This window comes from Camelus ferus, chromosome 13, assembly GCF_009834535.1.
Source record: "Camelus ferus isolate YT-003-E chromosome 13, BCGSAC_Cfer_1.0, whole genome shotgun sequence".
NCBI classification, from domain to species: domain Eukaryota; kingdom Metazoa; phylum Chordata; class Mammalia; order Artiodactyla; family Camelidae; genus Camelus; species Camelus ferus.
Genome location: NC_045708.1, coordinates 23155028 through 23177642, shown reverse-complemented (window position 1 = coordinate 23177642; position 22615 = coordinate 23155028). Strand labels below are relative to the sequence as shown.

Genomic DNA, 22615 nt, shown 5'->3' with positions numbered 1-22615 from the left:
AGTTCAGGAGAAGAACAGCTCAAAGGGTGAAAAGAATAAAAGCTGAAATGTATTGTGAAAGGTCAAAGAGACTGTGACTTGCAGCCAGAGAAAACCATGTTCTATGCACTTTGGAAGACATTGGTGCTAGATGTTAAGAGGAACTTACCTCCTCAAAGGATTTAGACAATACTATACAACAGTACCGAAGCCCCTTCTGTAAAGAGCTGTAGGATAGCAGGGCTTAAGCTGCTGCAACAGAGACCCAAAATACAGTGGCCTCTAGAAAACGGAAGTTTATTTCTCACTCTCAAGTCCACGCTGGTGGGTGGCTCCACTCCATGTAGTCACTCAAGAACCTAGGTTCCTTCCTTATCTTTGCACTGGTAGCCTCTTTGAAGCATTATTGAAGCTGGGTTCCTGGCACATCTGTGTTCCACAACAAAAGAAGAGAAAACAGAGAGAGGAAGAGTAAAAGCCTTAAGGACTATTTCTATTTACCTTCTATTGGAAAGAATTTAGTCACAAAGCCACATTCAGCTGCAAGAGCGCCTGGAAAACGTGAGCTCTAGCACACCAGCCATTTCTCCAGCTGCTATATTGCTCTGAAAGAGGAGGATGGATTACATGTTGAATAAATGAAGCCCACTGTTTCATCCATCATCAAGCCTTTTTTCATTTCCATTCAAATTCTTCAATAATTTAGACCTGCCCTCTTTACAATAAAAAAAAAATAGAGATGCATGTCAGTGCATCATTTGGGATTCTTTTGTTTGGCGAGAGAGAGCACACTGCTATTAAACTTGCTTAAACAATAAGATGGACCATCTCACATATCTAAAAGTCTAGGCTCTGCATCAGTGCACCAGCTCCCTAGGATTCTCCCCGCCTCTGTCATGTGTTGGCTGCATCCTCAGACTGGGAATAATTCCAAGTATCACCACCAAACACATTTACATCCAGCAAAGGGGGCAGACTGTTTTTGAAAGGGAAGAGACCCTTTGCAGAAGCTGCCTCCCCATCCCCACCCCATCCCCAGGCTTCCTCTCTGGTTTTTCAGGCCAGACCTGCATCATACTTCCAAACCCAAATCATCACTGGCAAGAGGAATGCAACCACCTTGATGGACTTATACCAAACAGGACTTACTCCCAGAGCTAGGCTGGGGTCAGCCGTCCCTTGGTCTCATGGGGAAGGGGGCCACCTGAACAAAACCAGGGCTCTGACTGCAAGGAAAAGTCAATGAATGGTTGTTGCATGAGCTACCAACTTGTTTCTGGCAATGATGGAGACGCTGAACCAGGTGATGATGTAATAATAGAGGACACGTAAGTAGCAGAGGAGTAAACTTCAAGCTGCTTCTTAAATTGTACCTCAATAAAGTTTAACTCCAGTGAAGACATTGCTGAAAGAGCCAGAAACTGGGGAGTCACCCTCATGCCTCCTTTTTTCTCACCCCATATCCAATCCATTACAAAAGTTCACAGTGTCTGTATTTTCAGTACCCTGGCTTTCTCTCCTTACTCACTGTCACTGCCCCAGTTCAGATTGTCATCTCCTGCAGGCACTATGCCAACAGTGATCTACTGGGGCCCAGTCTCTCTTCCTGAAATCCACGTCTTTGCTACTGTTATTCAGCTACGCACCTTCACTGTTCGCGGAGCAATTCACATACGCAGACACATCAGAAAGGGTCCCTATCTTCATCTTGCTCCTTGACTTCCTGAAACCCATAACAGACCAGGTCAATCCCCTGCTTGAAAGCCCAGTGCCTTCAGGAAATCCTTTACCATGACCCTCAATGCCCTCCATCTCACCCTAGCCCCTTCTGCACCCCACCCCCAACAGTAAAGAACCACTTGTTCTTCCCCCAAATGTGCCCTCCCCTTTCACGCCTCCATGCTCCTGCTCCTGCTGCCCCCCTGCCTAGAAATCCCTTATCCCCTCTCCATCTGGCAAACAAGACAAGGTCTCCTATTACTCTTTCTCCCTCTCTTGCTCCACTCCCCCACCCCTACTCCCTACACCCCTCATCACACACACACAGTATAGCCCTCCAGAAATATTTGCTGAGTGGAGACAACTCCTTGGATCAGACATTAGTCAGGGCCAGGGCTTTCCAAACGTCTCCCCCAAGCACCCGTCAAGAAAGTGAAGAGGAAATGGGACCCCAAAGCTTGGGAATGTGAGGGTCTTGAACTTACTCTAAGCAAGCAGGGTAATTCTCGAGTTTTAGTTTAATATTTTATGCAAAAGTTGTTATTTTATGCAGATTACACAATGTATCTTTGTTTTAATACAAAATATTATTTTTCCCATATCTTCGCATTGATGATCCAAAAAGATATCCCTCCTTTACTCGTTATCCTATCAAATTAACTGCCCCCCCTCCCACCACAGGGACCCCCAAGCGAGACCTGGATGTTGTTCCAATTGCAGACCCTGAAGAAACAGCTGGGCTTCGCTCCCCGGGGAGCTAGAGAATGGTGGGGGCGGGGAGGGGGGGGTCCATAGCTGGAGGCCAGGCCCCGCCCCTCCTCTCCCCCGCCCGCCGCGAAGGCGGAGTCGCTTGGGCCCCGCCCGCAGGGGCGGGGAGGGAGCCACGGCCACCGGCAGCTCCAGCTCGGCTGGTTCCGGGTTGAGAGGCTGCGCTCGGACCGGAGCAGTGGCCGCTGAGCCGGCGAGGGTAAGGGGCCGCGCGGGTCCGGATCTTGGGGCCGGGATCGGGCAGCTGAGCGTGCTCACACCCCTCTTCACCTCTGCCAGGCAGAGCCGCGGTGCGGCTCCGCCTGGCTTCCCCCTCCGCGAGAATTCCCCATCCTCAGCTTCTCCCCCTCCCCCCAGGGCACCCATCCCGATATTACAACCCCCCAAGACCTTCACCCCCTCCCAGATCTCCCTCTCCCAGCACCCATCTCTTCGAACTGTCCCTTTCCCTAGAAGCTTCTTGACAGGAGCACCTTCCCTCAGACACCCAACGCACCCTCCCTCCAGCACCCATCGCTCCTGGTCATCCACTACCTCGAGACCACCTTTCTGGGCTCACTTCCAGGGTAGTCCCTATCCTGCTACTCTTACTCATGTTACCTCTCTCCCAGACATCACCCCCTTCCTTCTCCTGTAGCTCCTGTCTCTCCGGGCCTGCTCTTCTATCCCGAGGTGCTGCCCTCGACAGCGCCGCGCTTTCCCAGCCGCCCCCCTGCATCTCAGGGGACCCTCTTCACCAGCCCCGGCGCCATGGCGTGCAGCCTCAAGGACGAGCTGCTCTGCTCCATCTGTCTGAGCATCTACCAGGACCCGGTGAGCCTAGGCTGCGAGCACTACTTCTGCCGCCGCTGCATCACCGAGCACTGGGTGAGGCAGGAGGCGCAGGGCGCCCGCGACTGCCCCGAGTGCCGGCGCACGTTTGCCGAGCCCGCGCTCGCGCCCAGCCTCAAGCTGGCCAACATCGTGGAACGCTACAGCGCCTTCCCGCTGGACGCCATCCTCAGCGCGCGCCGCGCCGCGAGACCCTGCCAGGCCCACGACAAGGTCAAGCTCTTCTGCCTCACGGACCGCGCGCTGCTCTGCTTCTTCTGCGACGAACCCGCGCTGCACGAGCAGCACCAGGTCACCGGCATCGACGATGCCTTCGAGGAGCTGCAGGTGGGCTGCCCCGCCTGCCTGGGGCGGGGGGGGGGGGGCGGGCCAGGGGCGGGGTCAGGGCTGGACCACGGGCAGGGCTCAGTCATAATTGTCACAGGGCGGGGCTGCCGGCAGGGTCAGGGCCCTATCAGAATTAGGATGGGGCGGGGCCGCGGAGAGGGGGCGGTATTGAGGGTGGGGCCTTGGGCCGTCTATACTGGGCGGGGTCTCGGATAGACCTGAAGTGGGGGGGTGGGTCCATGGTAGGCGGAGAGATCACCGGAGTGGGACGGCGGCGGGGACAAATGAAATAAAAGCTGGATCAGGTACTGACTGGAGCAGGGTTAGGGATGGAGCCGAATCCACTGGACAAGGGCAGGGCCACTGTGAGGGGTCATGGAGCTGGACCTGGAGACAAGGCCACATAAGAATGGATCAGGACTGAGCTGGGGACAAAGACACGGATGGGGATGGGAACAAAGTCGGGGCTAGACAGGGGGCAGGATCGCCATATGAGGATGAGTCTGAACTGTATGGAGTAGCTGAGCTGCAGACTTGGGGGCACTATGCCCCAGGGTTCAATCAGGTATGCATCTGGACCTAGGGAGCAGTACCTGAGCTAGATTGCTCTGGACAGGTCAGGGTTAAATCTAAGAGAAGGTCTAAATGAGGGTCATCAAGTTGCTGAGGGGGTGGGTTTGGGTGTCAGGGGCTAGGCCATGGTGTGTGAGGGGCTGAGGCTGGGATCAAGTTCAGACACTCTAAGAACCATTGGGTTTAAATCTGAGTAGAGGCCAGAATGAGAATGAGGACAAGACTCAAGATTTAGACAATAAGATTTAGAGGTGAGGTGATTTGAGAAAACAGAGGAAAGTGGACTTCTAGGAGTTTCCAGGGACTTTTGGTGACCTCCTTGGCTCCGTCACCCACATCAGGACCTTTGGACTAAATGAAACAGTATATGCACAGTAATCTGAGCATAGTCAGGCTAGGACTATAACTGGTCTCCCTTAAGCTTTCCCATCCTCACTGACCAACTCCTACTCAACTCTCAAAGCCCTGTTCAAATGCCCTCTCTGTATAAACCTTCTCCAAGCTCCACCAGCCAAAACAATAGCATTAGAGCTGTATCTCCCCTAAATAGTCTTTGTTGATAAGTATAATCTTTCAAAAAGTAGTGTTCCAAGATCAGCTATATTTGGGAATTATAGGGTATTCTCTATACCCTCCTTGGAGGATTCTTGGCATATATTTGCATATTAAAGGCAAATCTTGTAGCAAAGAAACCCATTTTACTGTGTTTAATAAAATGACTCCCAAGCTTCTTTAAACTTAAACCATTTTCTCAAGGTAAACCATTTAAATCTAGCAGCCTTGTGTCTTTGCTCTTGGAATACTAGACCAGCACACAGTCCCCCAAGAGCAGGGACAGTCTCTTAGTCATCATATCTATGGCTCCAAAGTCTGGCACAAGTCCTGGCCCACAGCACGCATCATTAAATGTTGAATGAATGAATGATCAGCCCTGATCTGAGCTGGCCCAGACTGTGGGGCCTTTGGAAGCAAAAGGTTTTTGACTCAAATACTTTATGAAAATGCAAGTGGGCTAACTTGGGAGGTGGTGAGCTCCCTGACCCTCAAGATGCTTAAGCAGGAGCTAAATAACTACCTGCCCTGATGTCGTAGGGCAGCCCCCACACACACCTTATACATGGGTCTCTGTGAGTCAGCCTACACCAGCAGATGCCCACGGCCCTAAGAGAAATGGCCCCATGTTCACCTCACCCCCTCTCTGTCCATTTAATCCCCAAACCACAACAGACTCCCTTCCAGTCTGTCTCTTTGAGAGTGGAGAGCAAGGGTTGGGGACATTGGGGGCTTGTGTAAGGCTGGCATTTGTCGTTTGCCCCCAGAGCCCCTTGTGTCAGGCACTGGTGTCTCCATCTCCCCAACTATGAAGTCACATAAACAAGGAGGAGGAGAGAACCCTGGACAGGACTGGGCACAGGGCGTGAGAGATTGAAGGGACTCTGTCCGAGACCATCTGCCCAGCCTCTTCATTATGCAATTGCAGAGATGCAGGTCCAGAGAGGTGATGTGATTTACTCAAAGCCACACTGTCAGGCAGTGAGAGAGCCGGGCTAGAAAACTCAGCCCGACCTGGGCCAGATCCCACCCCTGCCACTCATCCCCTCCTCTCCCTGTCTGACTTTTAGCTGGAGAGAACTCTGCCTTCTGAAGCTTGGTTTCCCCACCTGCAAGCCAGGAAATCTGAATTACTGTGTTTGGGGTTTTTTTTGCAGTCTATCCCATGTCCTGGGGCAGGCAGGAAAAACTGAACATATATTTTCTCCAAACATCATTGAAACACTGTCATTCTCTGGTTAAAAGAAAAACAGGACTGCTATTTACTTACCCTCTATTGTACTGTCTTGGTTGGTTCCAAACCTTCCTTCAGCACTGTCTGTGTGATCATCAAGTCACTTTATGGCAGCCTTGACGCTCTCCGTAAGAACTGGGGTCAGGATGATTCTTGCCTACCAGGATTTTCATGAGGCTGACCTGAGATGAACCTACTATTTGAGATGCCTGGCACATGGTGGGGGCCGGGGCAGCACCCGCTCCCAACCCTTCTCCTTCTACCTGTGAGAACTCATGCACCCAGCTGGGCAAATGCCCAGACCTGCCTCTCACCTGAGAAGAGGGCCTTGCTTCGGTGCCTCCTTTGGGCTTGGCAAGAAAGTAGCAGAGAAACATGCCTCCCCCCCAGGAGAAGTAAGCTCCTGGGTGAAGTTCAAGCCACTCCCCACCCCCACCCCCCTCTCCTTTCATGGGGGCTCAAGGCTCATTAGCAATTTAAGCACTAGAAATGAGTCTAAGCCTGCCTGGCACACCCCCTCCTCTCTCAGCAGCTGGCGGTTGTCCCCAGGGCTCCTGGAGGCTGGGCTTGAGCCCCTCTCCTGGAGAAAAACAGACTCAGAGCCAGCAGGGCCTTGGAGATCATCTGGTGCAAACTTCATCTGACAGATGGGGAAATGACAGAGAGGGAAGAAGGAGATCTTTCCCAAGTCCTTGAGGCCAGAGGAGGTTACTCCTGGGCTCAGCCGGAGTCTCCTCACACCTCGCCTAGCAGTTAGCCTGGAGCTTTTTTGATTTATTATAAATCCCAGAGGCAGCAGAGCAGAAAGGTTAAGAGCTCAGTCTTTGTACTCAGGCAGCTCTAGTCCTGCACTACCATTTTCTGGCTGTGTGACCTTAGGAAAGTTCCTGACCATCTCTGATCCTCGGGTCCCTCATTGAGAGCATGGGAATAATGAGGTTAGATTAAATAAGATGACATTTTCAAGAATGTGGTACTGTTCTTGACACATAGTAAGCACTCGATAAATGACAGCTCTATTATGTTACATCATACTCTGTACTATTGATATTTGGGGCTGGATATGTCTTTGTTGTGTAGGGCAGTCCTGTTCATTGTAGCATGTTTAGCAGCATCCTTGGCCTCTACCCACTGGATACCAGTAGCAACCCCCTCTTCCCTGAAGCTGTGACAACCCAAAATGTCTCCAGACATCATCAAATGTCCCATGAGGTCAGAATCACCCCTGGTTGAGAACTCTAGTGGAGAGAAGTCTTATTCAGCTTTACAGTCTCAGCTCAAATATCACCTCCTCCATGAAGCTTTCCCTGACCTGCCAAGTGAAATTGCTTTGTACTCAAGATTCAAATACTGAGGTCAGTTCTTGGCATCATCTCTGATAAGCTGTGTGTCCTTGGTCAGGTCACTTCACTTCTCTCAGCCTCCACCTGCTGATTTATAACATGAAGACAATCGGACCTCCCTGAGAAGGATGTTGTAAGGGTTTGGGAGGCTGGATCAAAAGTGCCTGATACTAAACTTCAATTTAAAAAAAATTTTTTTTTAAGTGCCTGATACTGTGCCTGGCACAGAGTAGCATACAACAATTTTTAAATATCTTTATTTTTTTCTGATTTAAAATTAACATGATAAGAAGAGCTATATAATGTAAAAGTAAAAGTCCCCATAATCCTACCCCATAGAAAAACATGATTTTTTCTTAAAGATTTGCTATATAGTGTTACAGCATTTTTGTTGTGTAAACAGCATGTGGGCGTGTGTGTGTGTGTGAGTGTGTGTGTGCATGCCTTCCCTTTTTTTTCATGGCTAAGCACAGGACCACAGAGCAAAGGGGCAGGAGGGAGCCCCATCTCAGAAGGGTTTGGGGCTTCTCAGCCAATACTTGCTGAGCCCTAGCCTACTCCGTGGGACTTGCACTTTCCCTGTACTGCCTCATTTAATCTTCATAACGCCTTGTCGAGTGGGAGCCATCATTTGCTCCTTTTGCAAATAAGGAAACAGAGGCTCAGAGGATTTTAGTGACTTGTTCTGTCATCCAGCTGGTAAATGGCAGGGACAGGATTGGAAGCCAGTCTGACCGGGCTACTTGGCCTCCGAGCTGCCTCTGAGGGCTGGGTAGTTGTCTGCCCCATGCCCTGCCTGTCTTTGTATTTCGAGTGTACTCGGCACAGGGTCAGGCTAAGGACATTGGGCCAGCTGATGCACTGAGGGCAGGTGCTGGATGTCATCTTGGTCAGGCATGGCATCCGGTTCTCCGGCCTTCTCAGCTTCCTAACCTCCAGAGGAGGGATCGGATTCAGTCCCAGCCACCCCCTCCAGGCCTCATGTGATCACTGGAAACTTTCCCAAGGCCTCCTTCATGCCAAGGGAGACAGCAGTGGATCAGCCCTGGATGGGAGCCCCGATGAGTTGGGCCTGGTGGTCCACAGAAGCTAAGGCAGCCACCAGGGAAAGAGCAGATCTGGGGACTGGATTCTAGTTCTGGCTCTGACTTCTTCCAGCTGAGTAGAAGGTACTGCCTCCCCTGCCCCATTTCCCAACCTGGAAAGTGGAAGTAAGAACAAAAACTGTCTAAATAATGTATAAAGAGAGAGAAAAAGTTGCTGCCCATCCAAAGAGATAACAGATGCGATGGCACGTCATTTTGTACCGTGGATGGGGAGGGGTCCAGGTTGTCTGTGTCCTGGGGAAGCAGCCTCTGCTGCTACTTTTCCCAGGAGAGGACAAGATCTGTGTGCAAACAGCGACCTCCACGGGGGCGAGGCTGGCACTGAGTCAGACCCAGGGCCGCTGTTGGCATCACTACTTCCCTCTTCACAAGTATCTGTGGGCAGCCAGGAAAGCCATTTTCATCCAGGACACCTTGACTAAGCACTAGCCATGGTGTCAAAACTCAGAACTGAAGTTGCGGTCTCAGTACGTTTATAAAAAGGATCTGGTAGGAAGTGACAACAGAAATAATAACCACTCTAAAAAAAAAAAAAAACACAAGCCAGAGTGTATTGGATGTGTGCTATGTACCAGGTGCTGTTACAGGTGTTGAATCCTCACAGCAGCCCTTTTCCCTTTCCCTGCTCCCTGAATAAGACTGTGATCAGCCCATTTTGAAGATGAAGACATTGAGGCTGAGAGGTTCAGTAACTTGCCCAAGATCACACCGCAAACAGGAGGCAGAGCTGGGAATCAGACTCAGATCTGTCTAGCTCAGGACTCACCCTCCTCACCAACACCCTAATGGCTTCAGGAAGCATTCAAAGTGGGGAGGGACCTCAGAAGCCATCCACTTCTGTCCTTTCCCCACTTAACACTCGGGGAAACTGACTTGCCCGAGGTTGGTTCAGAGCTCAGCTCCCTGGACCCTCATTCCAGTCATGTTTTCACAGCATCATTTACCTTCTGGACCCTGAGATCTGCTTGGACACTGGGGTGGGCGTGGAGGGTTTGGAAGTGGGTTTCATCTTGGATTCAGAGATTCATTCAATAATTTCTTCAATTGACACTCCGCTGTGGCTCTTGGGGGACAGGCCCATAAGCTGCAAGGTCAGGTCCCAGTCTCCTCTGGTGGTAACTGAGGGTTGCCCAGGTTCCCCTGGAACTGACAGCTGAGCTGAGTCCTGAGAGCAGAGAGAGAAGGCATTAAGGATTGAGAAGATAAAAACATCCACTGCCACCACTGCCTGGGTGCAGACAGTGCAGGCACCCTCTCTTGTTTAATCCTCACAGCAGCCATATGAGGTGGGCCTCATCACCCCATTTTACACATGAGGCAACTGAGGTTCAGAAACTGTACCTAAGGCCACACAATCAATATGTATCGATGATGCTGGAACTTGGACTCAGGTTATCTGAGTCTGATCAGTGACCGGCATTGAGGTGAGCAGGTGCTTCCTTGAGGCTAGAGGGGGAGGTGTATGTGGGAAAGTGAGGTCTGACCAGCTCATAAAGGGCCTTGAATGCACCACCCCTCAACCCAAGGAGCTTGGACTTGATGCTGGAGAGCAAGGAACAGGTTTGAGCAGACAAGGCTGGCCTGGTCAGATATACATTAAGGGGCAGCATGCAGGGGGTACTGGTGGGAAAGCCTGGAGGAAGGGGTGCAGTCAGGAGGTGTTATATGGAGCCTCAGGGGCAAATGGGTCTCAAAGACAGATTTATAAGAGTTCAGTCTGTCGGGAGCAGGAGCATCAGGGGTTCTGGATGTAGCAGAGGGACTTGGGGGAAAGGAGAAAAGACAGGCAAGTTCAGTTTGCTACATGAAGATCTGAGCCCTCCTTGGGTGAGAGAGGGGCAGAGAAGGCAGTCCCGGGCCCAGAGAAGGGGAGGGGGCCTTAAGCATCTACAGTGGGCCACACCATGACTTTTCAAAGGTGTCATCTCATTTAATCCTCATCAGTCCCCGTGAGTGTCTCCCATCCTCATTTTATAGCTAAGGCTCCTGAGAGGTGGACCCTGAGAGGGGAAGAAGTGATCCCCACAGGGGCACACAGCCCAGATTCTGACACCAGAGTTCATGCTGTCTCCACTGGGTAGCACTGCTTGGTGATGGGGGTGAGAAGGTCCCCGAAGCCAGGGCAGATGGCTTCCTTCAGCAGCTTTGTCCTCTGGGCGGGGAGCAGGATGGCCTTGCAGGAGGGGAGGTCTGGCCTTGGGGGCACGTGAGCCCGGGCTATCTGTCCTCCCCCGCAGCAGCTGCCCCAGTCCTGGCCTCTCCGATCCTATGGGAGCCCCAGAGCCTCTCAGCTGACATATTTGCATAATTGTGTGCTTAGTTCTGCTCCAGGCCTGGCTCTGCCCCCTCTCCAGAGGGAGGGGTGTCCCTCCCATCCCCGATTGCTGTCCTGCCGCAGCTCTGATGGGACCTGCAGAGTCCAGCTCCCCCAGGCTGACCTCCAAGGCCTCCTCCACCCCCCTCACTCCACCCTCACCCCAGCTCGCCTCACTGGCCTTTCCAGCTTGTGACTCTACCCACAAACCTGGCTTCCATCATCCCCAAAAGCCCCTCACTTCCTGCACACACCAGGTGTGCCCCTGGAATACTCTGGCCCCACCCTGGAGACTGGAAGGGACCCTGCGCATCCATCCACCTTCCCTGATTCTTCCGTCAATAATCAGCACTCTCCAGGAAGCTCCCCCCTTTTCTGAGTCTCTACTTCACATACAATTATAGTGATTGCGATGGTAATGACAATAACTCTGAGTGACTGAATATTTCCTGTGCGTCAGGTCAGGTTGTGTATTAGGTCATCTAATCCTCACAGCTGCCATGGAGCCAGGAGCCAGCGTTGTCATTAGCTGCATTTTACAAAATTGGAAACTGAGGTGGAGGGATAGTGTCACAAGCAGCCGGGTTCCTAGGTGTTCCCTCCACTGCTTATCCTGTTCTCCCTTGGGGTCTACCTGTTTGCATTTCTGCCTCCCTGACTCACTGCCAGCTCCTCAAGGTCAAGGACTGTGTCTGCAGCCCCCGGAGTGGCTGGCACAGAGCCTGACTGTGGGTGCCCAGACGTGATTGCTGCATTGAACTGAGCGGGCGGCAGAAAGGCTGTGTGGCTTCCAGCATGGATTTTGGAGTCACTCAGATCCCCACCTCGGACTCTGAGGAGCTGTGTGACCTTAGGCAAGCTGCCTGACCTCTCTGAGCCCCCATTTCCCCCTCTGTGAGACAGAGGTAATAAAGGCACTAACCTCATGAGGTTGTTGTAAGAATTAGCTGACATGACGCCTGTGAAATTCAAGCCCAAACCACACCACCTCCAGACCTGGTTCTGAGCCTCCAGCCTCGCCAGTGTCCTCCCTCACCGTTAGCTCTCTCCCTTAGGAGTTTATCAGCAGCTCCCTGTTTCTTATCTGACCTCTGCTAGGAGGAAATTTTCCAGTTGGTTCTCTGTCAAGCTGTGTGGCCATGAGCCACTCATTCCCTTTTCTTGGACCTCAGTTTCCTGTTCTAGAACTCCAGATGGCTGGACCAGATGGTCCCTGGGGCCCCTTCCTGCTCTGACCATCTGAGGAGGAAAGGAAGGGCCTAGAGACAGTGAATGGAGGTGATGCAGAGAAGTGACCAAGGAGCCTCATGTAGGACATGGTGATCACTGTCTCCTGAGCACCTGGTATATGCCAGGCTCTCCACTGTGAGGCTGAACACTTCTTACTATCACTGAATTCACTGTCACAACCCTGGAAGGGATTATTATCCCCATTTCAGACTCGAGGGACAGGGGCACACAGAGGTTAGGGTACCTGCCCAAGATCCCACAGCCAGAGGGTGGCAGAACCAGCCTCCTAACCCAAGGGATCAGGTCTGACCCCAGGACTGAAAGGAGAAGAGGCAGGCAGGTAACAAAGCTCAGACTGCCTCCTCGTCCTGCTCTGTGGGTTCCAGGTTTTCGTTTTCCCAAGTTACCTGTTCCCTCAGTCTCACCTAGGGAGAGCTGCCTGCCTGCCTGGGGTCTCCGCCCACCCGTTCAGAGGTGAGCTCAGAACCAGCCCAGCCTCTTCCTGCATTCTGCAAACTGTGTCCTGCCCTCTCCTAGGTACTGAGAATGTGAAACTAACAGACACAGTCCCTGCCCTAAGATCCTGCAGTCTCACCAGACAGACTGACGGGTAACCTTGCAGTTAAAGTGCAGTGTGTACCATACAGTGCCAGGGCAGGCTCTGCACACACAGGATTGTCTGAGGACAGAATGGAACTTGGAGTGTGGATTCTTAGTGGAGGTGATGTCTGATTTAGGTATTACGAGATGTGCATGTACCTAACAAGTGGAGAAAACCACACGGGTAAGCATTCCAGACAGAGGGAACAGCATGTGCAAAGGCCTGGAGGCAAGCACTGCAAGTTGCTTAGTGCGTCTAGAGCAGTGCTGTCCAGTGGAACTTTCTGGGATAATGGGAGTGTTCTGCATCTGTGCCATCTGATACAGTAGCCACTGGTCACATGTGGCTATTGAGTCCTTGAAATGTGCAACCTAGTGTAACTGGTACAACTGAGGGACTGAATTTCAATTTTATTTCATTTGAACTTATTTGAATTTAAATAGCCACATGTGGCTAGTGGCTCTTGTATTGAACAGTGCAGATCTGGATGAAGAGAAAAGGCTGCAGAAGTTTGGGGCCAGGAGTGAAGGGTCTTGAACGCCATGCTCAGGCTATGCCCTTCTTCCCAGACAGTGTGGAAATCCTGCAGAGGGGCACAGGGGCAGGGAAGAGCCTGGGGCCACGGTCCAGAAAAGAAGTGATGAAAACTGAACCAGGCCTGGGGTGTAGAAAGGAGATAATAAATTCCAGGGCAAACTTAATGACTGATTGGATTGATGGTTGGGCAGTGTCAAGGGTGAATCCCAGATTCCTGGCTTGGGTGGCTGTGGGCGTGGGGGTGCTCTTCACTGAGATGGGGGACACAGGAGGAGGAGCAGCTTGGAGGTCCCATACCACTATTCCAGCAGCCACTGTGATGTTAATGCCTGTGTCCTTTGCTATGAGGCCTCATGGGACTTGTCCCCATCTCTTTCCATGTTGCTGAATCAGCAGCATGTGGGGCCACATGTTTGTGGACGGACAAATGAGTGTCCTGTTGCTCCCAGGATCCTGTTGTTCCCTGGCCCTGAAAGCAAGGAGGAATTTGTCCAGCTCCCTGGGGTGCCCCAAGCAATGTGAGGAACGCAGCCTCTAGGGCAGTTTCCTCGGAGAGTCTGAAGAGCTGCCTGGGTGGCTGGGTCCCCTGTGGGCCCATGAGGACCTCCAAGGGGGAGGGTTGGAGTGCTTGGTTCATCTCAGACTTCTGCATCTCACGCAGACTGTGTCCCAAGCTGGACAGACCCAAGGCCATCAGGGATGAGCAGTCACTCTGTCCTTTAAGGTGAACGTGATCCATCTGTCCCAGTGGCCCAGATGCACACGAACCTATTGGGAATGACTTCCAGCTGTTAGTCACAGAGGCCTGACATAGTAGCTGAAATTAAATGGACCATATTTATTCCTCATGTAAAACAGGAAAGGACCCCAGGCGATGGTGCACCACAGCCAGCTTGTGCCGGTTCTTTAGAGCCAATCGTGCAAACCTCTTCCCAGCATCGTGTCCGGGGACCTCCATTGAAAATTTGAAATCGGCTCTGGTGGAAGCCTTTCCACCATGGAAACTGGCAAACGCTATAAATTGAGGCTGTTTTTCTTTTTTCCATAGGGCAAGCTTCCTAGCACATCACCGAGTCCCGTGGTGGTGTGGCCACCTCACAGTGGTCAGGGACCCAGGCTGCCTCATTCTTATATTTCTCTAGTTTTTGCCTGCAGTGTCCATCTTTCTGATTGCCTTGTGCCCTGAGGTGGCCACCAGAGTTCCAGTCATGTCTACACATGCTCTCTATTCCCACAAAACCAGCTATTCCCATTTTTCTATCTAATTCGTGTTTTCGTGGCTGACTCCTCCTCACCCTTCAGCTGTCATCTCGGGTGTTACATCCCCAGAGAAGCCTTCCCTGACACCCTACCTAAATTCACCACCCATCCTACACGGCTTTATTTTCTCCAGAGCACAGACCATAATCAGTAACTAAATGATGCTTTTATTATTTTCCTTGTTTATTATCTGTCTTCCCCAGACGGGAAGAGCTCTGTCAGTAGGAACTGTGTCTGTCTGGTTCTCTGCTGTATCCCCAATGCCTCAACAGTGCCTGGTGCATAATAATTGCCCAATGAATGTTTGTTGAATGAATAAGGGATAATAAGCAAAGATCATTTTGTTTTCCACATTCTTTCCTTAGTGTGTCATCATAATCGTTTTCTCCTATTGCTATCTAGTCTGCAAAATTAGTTGGACTGGATGTTTTCTGAGGGCCCTCCCTGCTCTAATGAGATGAATGAGTGGGCAGGAGGTGAACGTGAACAAGTAAGTCAGCTCTCAGCATCACTCACACTCGGCTGACTGGGGAGCCCTGGCCCTGCTGGCTCTTTCCACAGAAACTCATTCCCGAAGCAAACTTCCTTGAGACCCATCTCAGTGCCAGGCCGCTGATGGGTGCGGAGGGCTGGAGAGAGGAAACGATAGGGCTACCCTGCGTGGGGATGGAAGACAGACAGCCAGGAAAACAACTAGCTATGATACAGTGGGCCAAATGTCCAGAAATGCAAACAGCTGGGCCCTGTACTGGAAGGGACCCACCCCTATACCCCATTCATTCGACAAATAATTATTGAGGCCCTGCTGTGCGTTCGGCACTATTCTAAGCTCTGAGAATAGAACAATGAACAAGCCAGACAAGATTTTTGCCCTCATGAAACACATTCCAGTGGAGGAGGTGAGCAATAAACACATCGTTGAATAAATGAGCTAGATCACGGACAGCAGGAGGTGCTATGGAGACCATGAAATAGGGTGGGACAGAGGGTGTAAGGAATGCTATTGTGCATGGGCTGGTCAAGCAAGAAAGACCTCTCTGATGAGGTGGCATCTGAGTTGATACTGTAATGATGCAAGAAGAATCGCAGGGATAAAATCTGAGAGTGGAGTGCACCAGGCAGAGGAAGCAGCCAGTGCAAAGTCAGAAGGCTGAAACAAGCCCAGAGTGAGGAAGAGGAAGACCGCTTTGGCTGGATGGGAGTGATGGAGACAGCAATGGGACTAGGGCTAGGGGACTGAGACACTTGCTTTAAGAGCCCAAAAACCCAATAATCAAGATGAATAATACTTAATGCAATTTTGAAAAATCAATGCCCAGTGAGGGGAGGGTATACATGGTGGGGAGGGTATGGCTCAGTGGTAGAATAAGTACTTAGCATGCACGAGGTCCTGGGTTCAATCCCCAGTATCTCCATTAAATAAATAAATAAATAAACTTAGTTACTCCCCCCCAAAAAATAAACAAAAAGTTTTTTAATTGTGCTCTACACTGGAATTGGACACAACATTGTAAAATGATTATAAATCAATAAAAAATGTTAAAAAAAATTTTTAAATCAAGCCCAAAAAACCCATGATGAACAAAATATCAAATTTTAAAATAAAGACAAGATGACTAGCAGTGCCGTGCCGAGCCATATTGGAACGAGGGGCAAAGGGAAATCAGGGACACGGATCCTGCCATTTAAAAATTTGACATGTTGCCTATCATGGATTTTTGTTGCTGTTCACCAGGTGTGGCATCACTGTAGAAAACGTGTTATGTGATGTCACGATCATGGTCTCCAGAACCAGACTTCCTGAGTTCCAATTCTGGCAATACCCTTATATGCTTAGGTGTATGCTTTGGGGCCAGTTTCTTGACCTCTCTGTACCAGTCTCTCCATCAGAAAATGGAGATAATAATAGTCTACCTCTGGATTATTGAGAGGATTAAATGGCCCAATACAAGCAAAGTTCTGAGAACAGTGCAGAGCCCACTGGAAGTGCTCAGAGGAGGTTGGCAGTCAGTCATTGCCATGGACAGTGGTACAACCTTGGTCCCCACCAGAGGATTCTAAGCAAGGAGCCTTGGCCAGCAAATCAGTGTGGGGCAGAACATATGTGGAGGTGGATTGGAAACGGAATCCAGAAGCTCTTAGGATGGCCAGAGAGGAGGTTGTTGCAAAACTCCAGATGAAAGATGGGAACAGACTATGGAGATACTCAGGAGACAGAGTCTCCAGGACTTGGTTGTTAAACTGAGACCGAAGGAGGGTGCTTGGGGAAGGGAAGAACTGGACCAGGATAACTCCCAGCGCCGGCAGCTGGCAGGCCTGGGCTCTTCATCAGAAGGCAATACCCAGGCCAACTCTGGCCCCCAGCCCAGCCTTGTCTCTGTTCCAGAGGGAGCTGAAGGAGCAGCTTCAGGCCCTTCAGGACAGTGAACGGGAGCACACGGAGGCCCTGCAGCTGCTCAAACGACAGCTGGCAGAGACCAAGGTGAGCGTGGCCTGGACGCGGGGGCGGGGCTGCCAAGGCCGGGGACGGGGTCTCGTGGGGCAGGGCCAATTGGGAAGTTGAGGGGCGGGGACGCTGGTCAGCGGTGTGGGCGGGGCTTCGAGGGTCTAAACTTCAGTTGACAGGGGCGGGGCATAGGGTGGGACGGAAGCTGGAGCTTCCATGAGGGTAAATGGGGCGAGGACTCACTCCAAGGTGACCGAGGGCAAGGTGATTTGGGCTCGTGCCTGGGTTAAGGATGGGACCCCTTCTCCCTTCCTGCTTTGGGTGAATGTTGAAGTGGGACCAGAGACCCTCTGGAAGACCCTGGCGTCCTGCAGGGCTGGAAGAACGTGCCTAGTCTCTTCTTCCTCTCCCATTATTAAACACACACATTGCCCGAGGAGCCAACCGTGAGAATGTTCCTTCAAAGCCGTCCTTATGATTTATAGCTCAGCCCTGATATCAGCTCCCCTCTTAAACTCAGACTGTGAAGATACAGACTCTGAAAAGTAGGGCCAGACCCTGCAGGTTCTGATCACAATGGTTTGAAAAGAAAAGCCTTTTTCCTTGACCTGAGAGGAGGGCCATAGTTTCTGATCCAGCACGACCACGCTGTCTGACTCTGGGTAGACTGCGTACTTTTCTGCACCCCTGGTCTTCCCATCTGTGCAGTGGGGTCTACCAGCCTCCTTCCAGCCCTGATGTTCTGGCTCCTAGCACTCTTCCAAGAGGCTCCCTCCAAGTCCCCCACAGATACCACACTAACTAGGCGAGCCTTGCTCTGATTTCTGCCGTACTTCTGGGACGGAGCACTGGGGACGCAGCCCGGGCTGCTAAGCCCTTGGGGGATTTCAGTGCGGCTCCGCTCCATTGGCAGGGCAGCTGGAACAGAGCCTTAGGAATGCTCTGGGCCCCCAGAGGTCACCCTGGGGCCCGGAGAGGCCGTTGGAGATTCAATCCCGTGCCCCAGCTTGGCTACCAACCCACTGTGGGGTCTCAGGGAGGTCATGACACACATTTCTTCAGAGAACATTCCAGAGTGCCTCTGGGCAGAACCCTCAGTGGGCAACAGATGAGAAACAGTCATAGGACTCTGGCCTTTTTGCTTCTCACGGCCTCAGTTTCCCCATCTGCCAAGGTGATCTTGCACCTCTCAGGTGAAGAGAAGCACATGGAAGCCTATGTCTGGAGGAAAGGGGAATATTATGGTCTGTTCTTCTCCCCAGCATTCTCTCCTCTCCACCTCCACCCCCCATTGTTTTTCTCCACTGACCTCTTCTTCCCCTGCTTTCCTGTCCATCTGTCTACCTCTGGGGGGTCCTGGGGGGCCCCCCTTCCCCTCCAGATCCCCCAGCCCTGCTTCCTGTCTGGACCGGGGTGTTTATACAAGAAATGCCTATGGATGCTTTAGAGGTCGTATTTCACCTGGTGCCTGACTTGGCTTTCCTGCGGCGCCTGCCCCTCCAATGGCCCTGCCTGAGGGCCTGTCTGATCTCCCTCCCCGGGCCCAATGTTTTCCTTGGTCGGGCCTGACCAAGTGACGGGTTCTTGGCAGGGTGTTTTTTTGAAATGGCCCCAGGTCTTCCAAGCCCCAGTGAGTTTCCAGGGCTGTGGTGGGCCGGGGTGGGGCTGCTTTCCCAATGGTAGCCTTAAAGGGATGAGGGTGGGGGGCCGGCTCTGCCCTAGAAAAAACTAGAGTAAATGGGGCACACCAGTTTAGCTGAAACTTTCTCTGTGCTGGGAATTGTGTTCCCCATTCACTGTCTCACCGAATCCCACAGAATGTCACCCCTATGACCGCAGGATCCCCCAGAACCTACACAGTGTCTAGCACACAATAGTCATTGGACAAAAGAGTGGGGGAAAAGTACACCTTTTGAGGTAGGAACTGTTATCTCCATTTTGTCGGGAATGAAACTGAAGCACACAGAAGCTGAGATACAGGCCACAGGCCCACTGCTGGTAAGTAGCTAATTGAGAGCTTACTGTCCAATTCTGTCCAAGCCTAGTGCATATTCCAGCCTCATGCTGGGGTGTCCTCAGCAAGATCTCTGGCTTTGTGGGCTACAAGCTGGGTCGGAGAACCAAGCTGGAGAACCAAGCTGGAGAACCCATAAGGGACGTACTTAGGGCTTCTGGAGTAGCTGTCACTCTGATGCTCCACTTCTGAGCTGCCTTCTCCCAACCTCTTCCTCTCCTCTTGTACTGGGTACTCCGACCCTGGAAAGAAGATAGAGTCTGCACCCACCTCTCTTGGGCAAGATCCTTTCTTCCTTCACCTCTCAAGCAGGTCCTGACTGCCAGCCTTGTACCAGGCTCAGATGGGCACAGGGGCTGCAGGGCTAAGGAATATGTCATTCCTACCCAGGAGGAGTTCATCCATTAGCCTGTGAGCCACATAAAATGTAGGGCAGTATATCAAGAATATTTACAGAATGCCATGGGAACATTTAACTGTTCAACTGCCTGAAAAAGTTAGGGAAAAGATCATAGAGAAAGTGGCTTTTGATCTGGGTCTTGCAGGATGAATAGGAGTTTGCCCATTGAATAAAGTATTTGTTGGAGGAGGGGTCCACTCCAGGCAGGTGGAATAACAATGTAGTGGCACTGGAGAGGTAAGCTGGGATCAGACTGAGGATTTTGAATTCCAGGCTAAGGAATTTAGCATTGTACTAGTCATGAAAGAGCCAAGAAAGTTTCCCAAACACAAGATCAGCTGTAATCCAGTTTGTTTGCATGTTAGAAGGATCACTCTGGTGGCAAGTTTTTTGGCAAAGATGTGGTGTTGACATGTGGATCCAGTGAGTTGGTGGGACTCCAGGGGCAAGTGTGGAGGGGGCAAGTGTGGAGGAGGCAAGTGGAAAGATGAATGTGGCACTCAGGAGACATGTAAGACTTTCGATATAGACTTGGAAGCCATCCTCAAAGCAGTGGGAGTTGAAAACGAGGGAGGGCATATAGGGTGAGAACAAAAGGAGCCAGCCTGAGGAACATGAGTGGCAGAGCAGGAGCAGCTACAGAGGTGGGAGGTAAACCAGAATTTTCAATTAGTAGAGGGCGGCCATTGGGCCAAGTGCTGCTGCAGACTGGTTGAAGAGGTGGATGCAAGGCCATGAGATTTGGGGTTCTTTGGAGGGCAGTGGCTGATGGTGCAGGGATAGCAGGCCCCACCCTCTCCGCCATGACCTGCTGCTGGAGAGCCTTGGGCCCCCCTGGATGAGGGGGCCTAGGGACCACAGGCAGCCTGGCTGTTCATCCCCAGCCTCTCCCTCACCCGCTTTGTCTGCCTGGCGCTCTGGGTGGGCATGCGCAGGGAGGCTGGCCCACTGCCAGCAGTCCTTCCTGCCGGCGGCAGCTGAGATGGGGAGGGAACAGGCCCTAATTGAGCCTTTGTCGAGCCTCCCACAGAGCCCTGGGCACTGAACACAGCGGGGTCTCTGACTCTGTGAACTCCCAGCCAGAATCCCACAAAGTCAAATTGCAGAGGCAGGCCCCACACGCTGCAGCCTGGCCACACTTCTGTACCCTGTGTCATTCTGCCCCATGCTGTTCCCCAAGCCTGTTCCCCGCACCGCCAATTGACATCCTCCAGGCCCCAGCTTAGAAGCCAGCTCTCCACGAAGACTTCTAGGATGTGCCGGTTTGACTGTTTTCATAGCCAGGCTCTTTGTCTGCACCTCAAACAATGCCGTGCACTTTGTGAACATTCCCTCATTTACCACAGCTCTGCAGTGTAGTTGGGTTACCCTTTCCCAGATAAGAAAACTAAAGTTCAGAGATATCGGACAATTAAGGTTGTCACAGCTGGAGAACCAGAGCTGTTGGGCCCGCAAGCTGTGCCCTTTACCACTCAACTCCCTCCTGGGCCTGGCCGTGCCCGTGGGGGCAGAGAGAACCACGCGAGCCCACACTTGTCTCCTGTGATGATGGCTTTCACCTCTAGCTCTTGTTCGCTGACCAGAGGGGCTCGTGGTGGTGGGACAGGACAAGTGGCCACCAAGCTTTGCCCAGCACTCTGCTAAAGCTTTCTAACATCTGTGGTCCCCTGGTCATCTTTGCTTGGGCCCCATGAGTTATTTATTTATTTATTTATTTATTTATTTATTTATTTATTTATTTATTTATTTGGATAGGTCAGTAGTTATTTAATGAAATTTCTGCACCATAAGTGCTTTTTTAAAAATAAAGATTTCACTGTCTCCCAGGCTGAACTCAGCATCTTCTCCCCATTCCCCAAGTCTTCCACCAGCCTCCCTGTCCCTCCCATCCCTGAGCCAGAAATCTGGACATCATCCTCACCCTGTCTCTCCTGCATCCCTGCAGCCAGCCATCGGTCACCAGGGCCAAAGAGGCTCCCCCATAAATGTCTTTCAAGTCGTGTCCCTCTGCTGTTCCTCCAGTTCAAGATTCATTGTCTTGCCTGGACCATTTCATTAGTCTCCTAATGGACCAGATAAAATTGTTTGCTGTCTCTGGCCATGCCAGTCCTCTCCCGCCACCATGCTTTTGCAGGTGCCATCCCCCCACCAAGCGTGGCTTTCCTGCCCTTTCCACTTGGTGTGCCACAGCCCTCAGTTTCCTCCTCTCACCCAGGGGTCACCCCATAAACTCTCCCTGACCTAACCCATGATGAATGCCCCCACAGTCTTCCACTAAAAGCCTGAGGACCACCATTGGGGAGGCCTTCGAGCGGCTGCACCGGCTGCTGCGGGAGCGGCAGAAGGCCATGCTGGAGGAGCTGGAGGCAGACACGGCCCGCACGCTGACCGACATCGAGCAGAAAGTCCAGCGTTACAGCCAGCAGCTGCGCAAGGTGCAGGAGGGGGCCCAGATCCTGCAGGAGCGGCTGGCCGAAACCGACCGGCACACCTTCCTGGCCGGGGTGGCCTCGTTATCTGAGCGGTAAGTGCCCGCCTCTCAGGGGTCTTCCCCGGGTGAGTTTCCCCTCCCTGGCCCCTGTGGGGTGGTGGGAATAGAGGCAGATAGGGTGGTTAGCAGAGAATTCATTCATTTAAAATCTCTGTCAAACACACAGGACATCTGGTATGTGCCAAAGCCTGGGGTAAGGCTTTATGTATTAATATTATATATTATATATTATATATATGTATTATTATATATAAATTATGTAATTGTTAAAATATTATAAATATGTTATTGTAAATAATAAATATAATTAGTAATTTTAATTATATAATTATTATATAGAATTAATCATTTTAATTGTATAATTATATATTAATGTACAATAATATAATAAATAAAATAATACATTTATTATATATTAATATATTTATTATTGATAATTGTAATAATTACTATATATAATATTTATAATCCTATAATATATTACTTGTGTTATTATTTATATTATATTATAAATGTGTCTTATGTTATCTATTATTATTTCTAATAACATTGATATTATGTATAATAAATAGTAATATTTATATTATTATAACCCTGCTAGCCCCTTGGAGGTAGTTACCACTGTCATCCCCATTTTACCCATGTAGAAACTGAGGCACAGAGAAGCTGGAGCAATTGGCAAGGCCCTTCATCTAGTACGTAGGAGAGCCAGGATTCAAGCCCAGGTCTCTCTGGTTCCCTAGCCACCTTTAATAATAGTAACAGCACTTAATTATTGGTTTGTTAATGATCAACACCGAGAGCTGGCATCACATATTCAGTGTCGACCATGCACCGAGCACCATGCTAAGCATTTTACGTACGTTATGCCATGTAATCCTCACAAACCT

The 22615-nt window shown here is 51.1% G+C and overlaps 1 protein-coding gene across 2 annotated transcripts in view; it reads left to right on the top strand.

Moving 5' to 3' along the window:
* Positions 1–2568: 2568 nt before the first annotated feature.
* Positions 2569–22615, top strand: part of TRIM62 (tripartite motif containing 62) — a 31537-nt gene continuing 11490 nt past the window's right edge. Inside the window, exons 1-4 of one of the 2 annotated variants that reach the window (XM_032495855.1) lie at positions 2569–2665; positions 3104–3624; positions 16761–16856; positions 21502–21758. In XM_032495855.1, coding sequence (XP_032351746.1) covers positions 3217–3624; positions 16761–16856; positions 21502–21758 — 761 coding nt within the window. In that variant the 5' untranslated portion in view covers positions 2569–2665; positions 3104–3216. The remainder of the gene's footprint in view (positions 2666–3103; positions 3625–16760; positions 16857–21501; positions 21759–22615) is intronic. The other variant, XM_032495856.1, reaches the window with a different exon arrangement.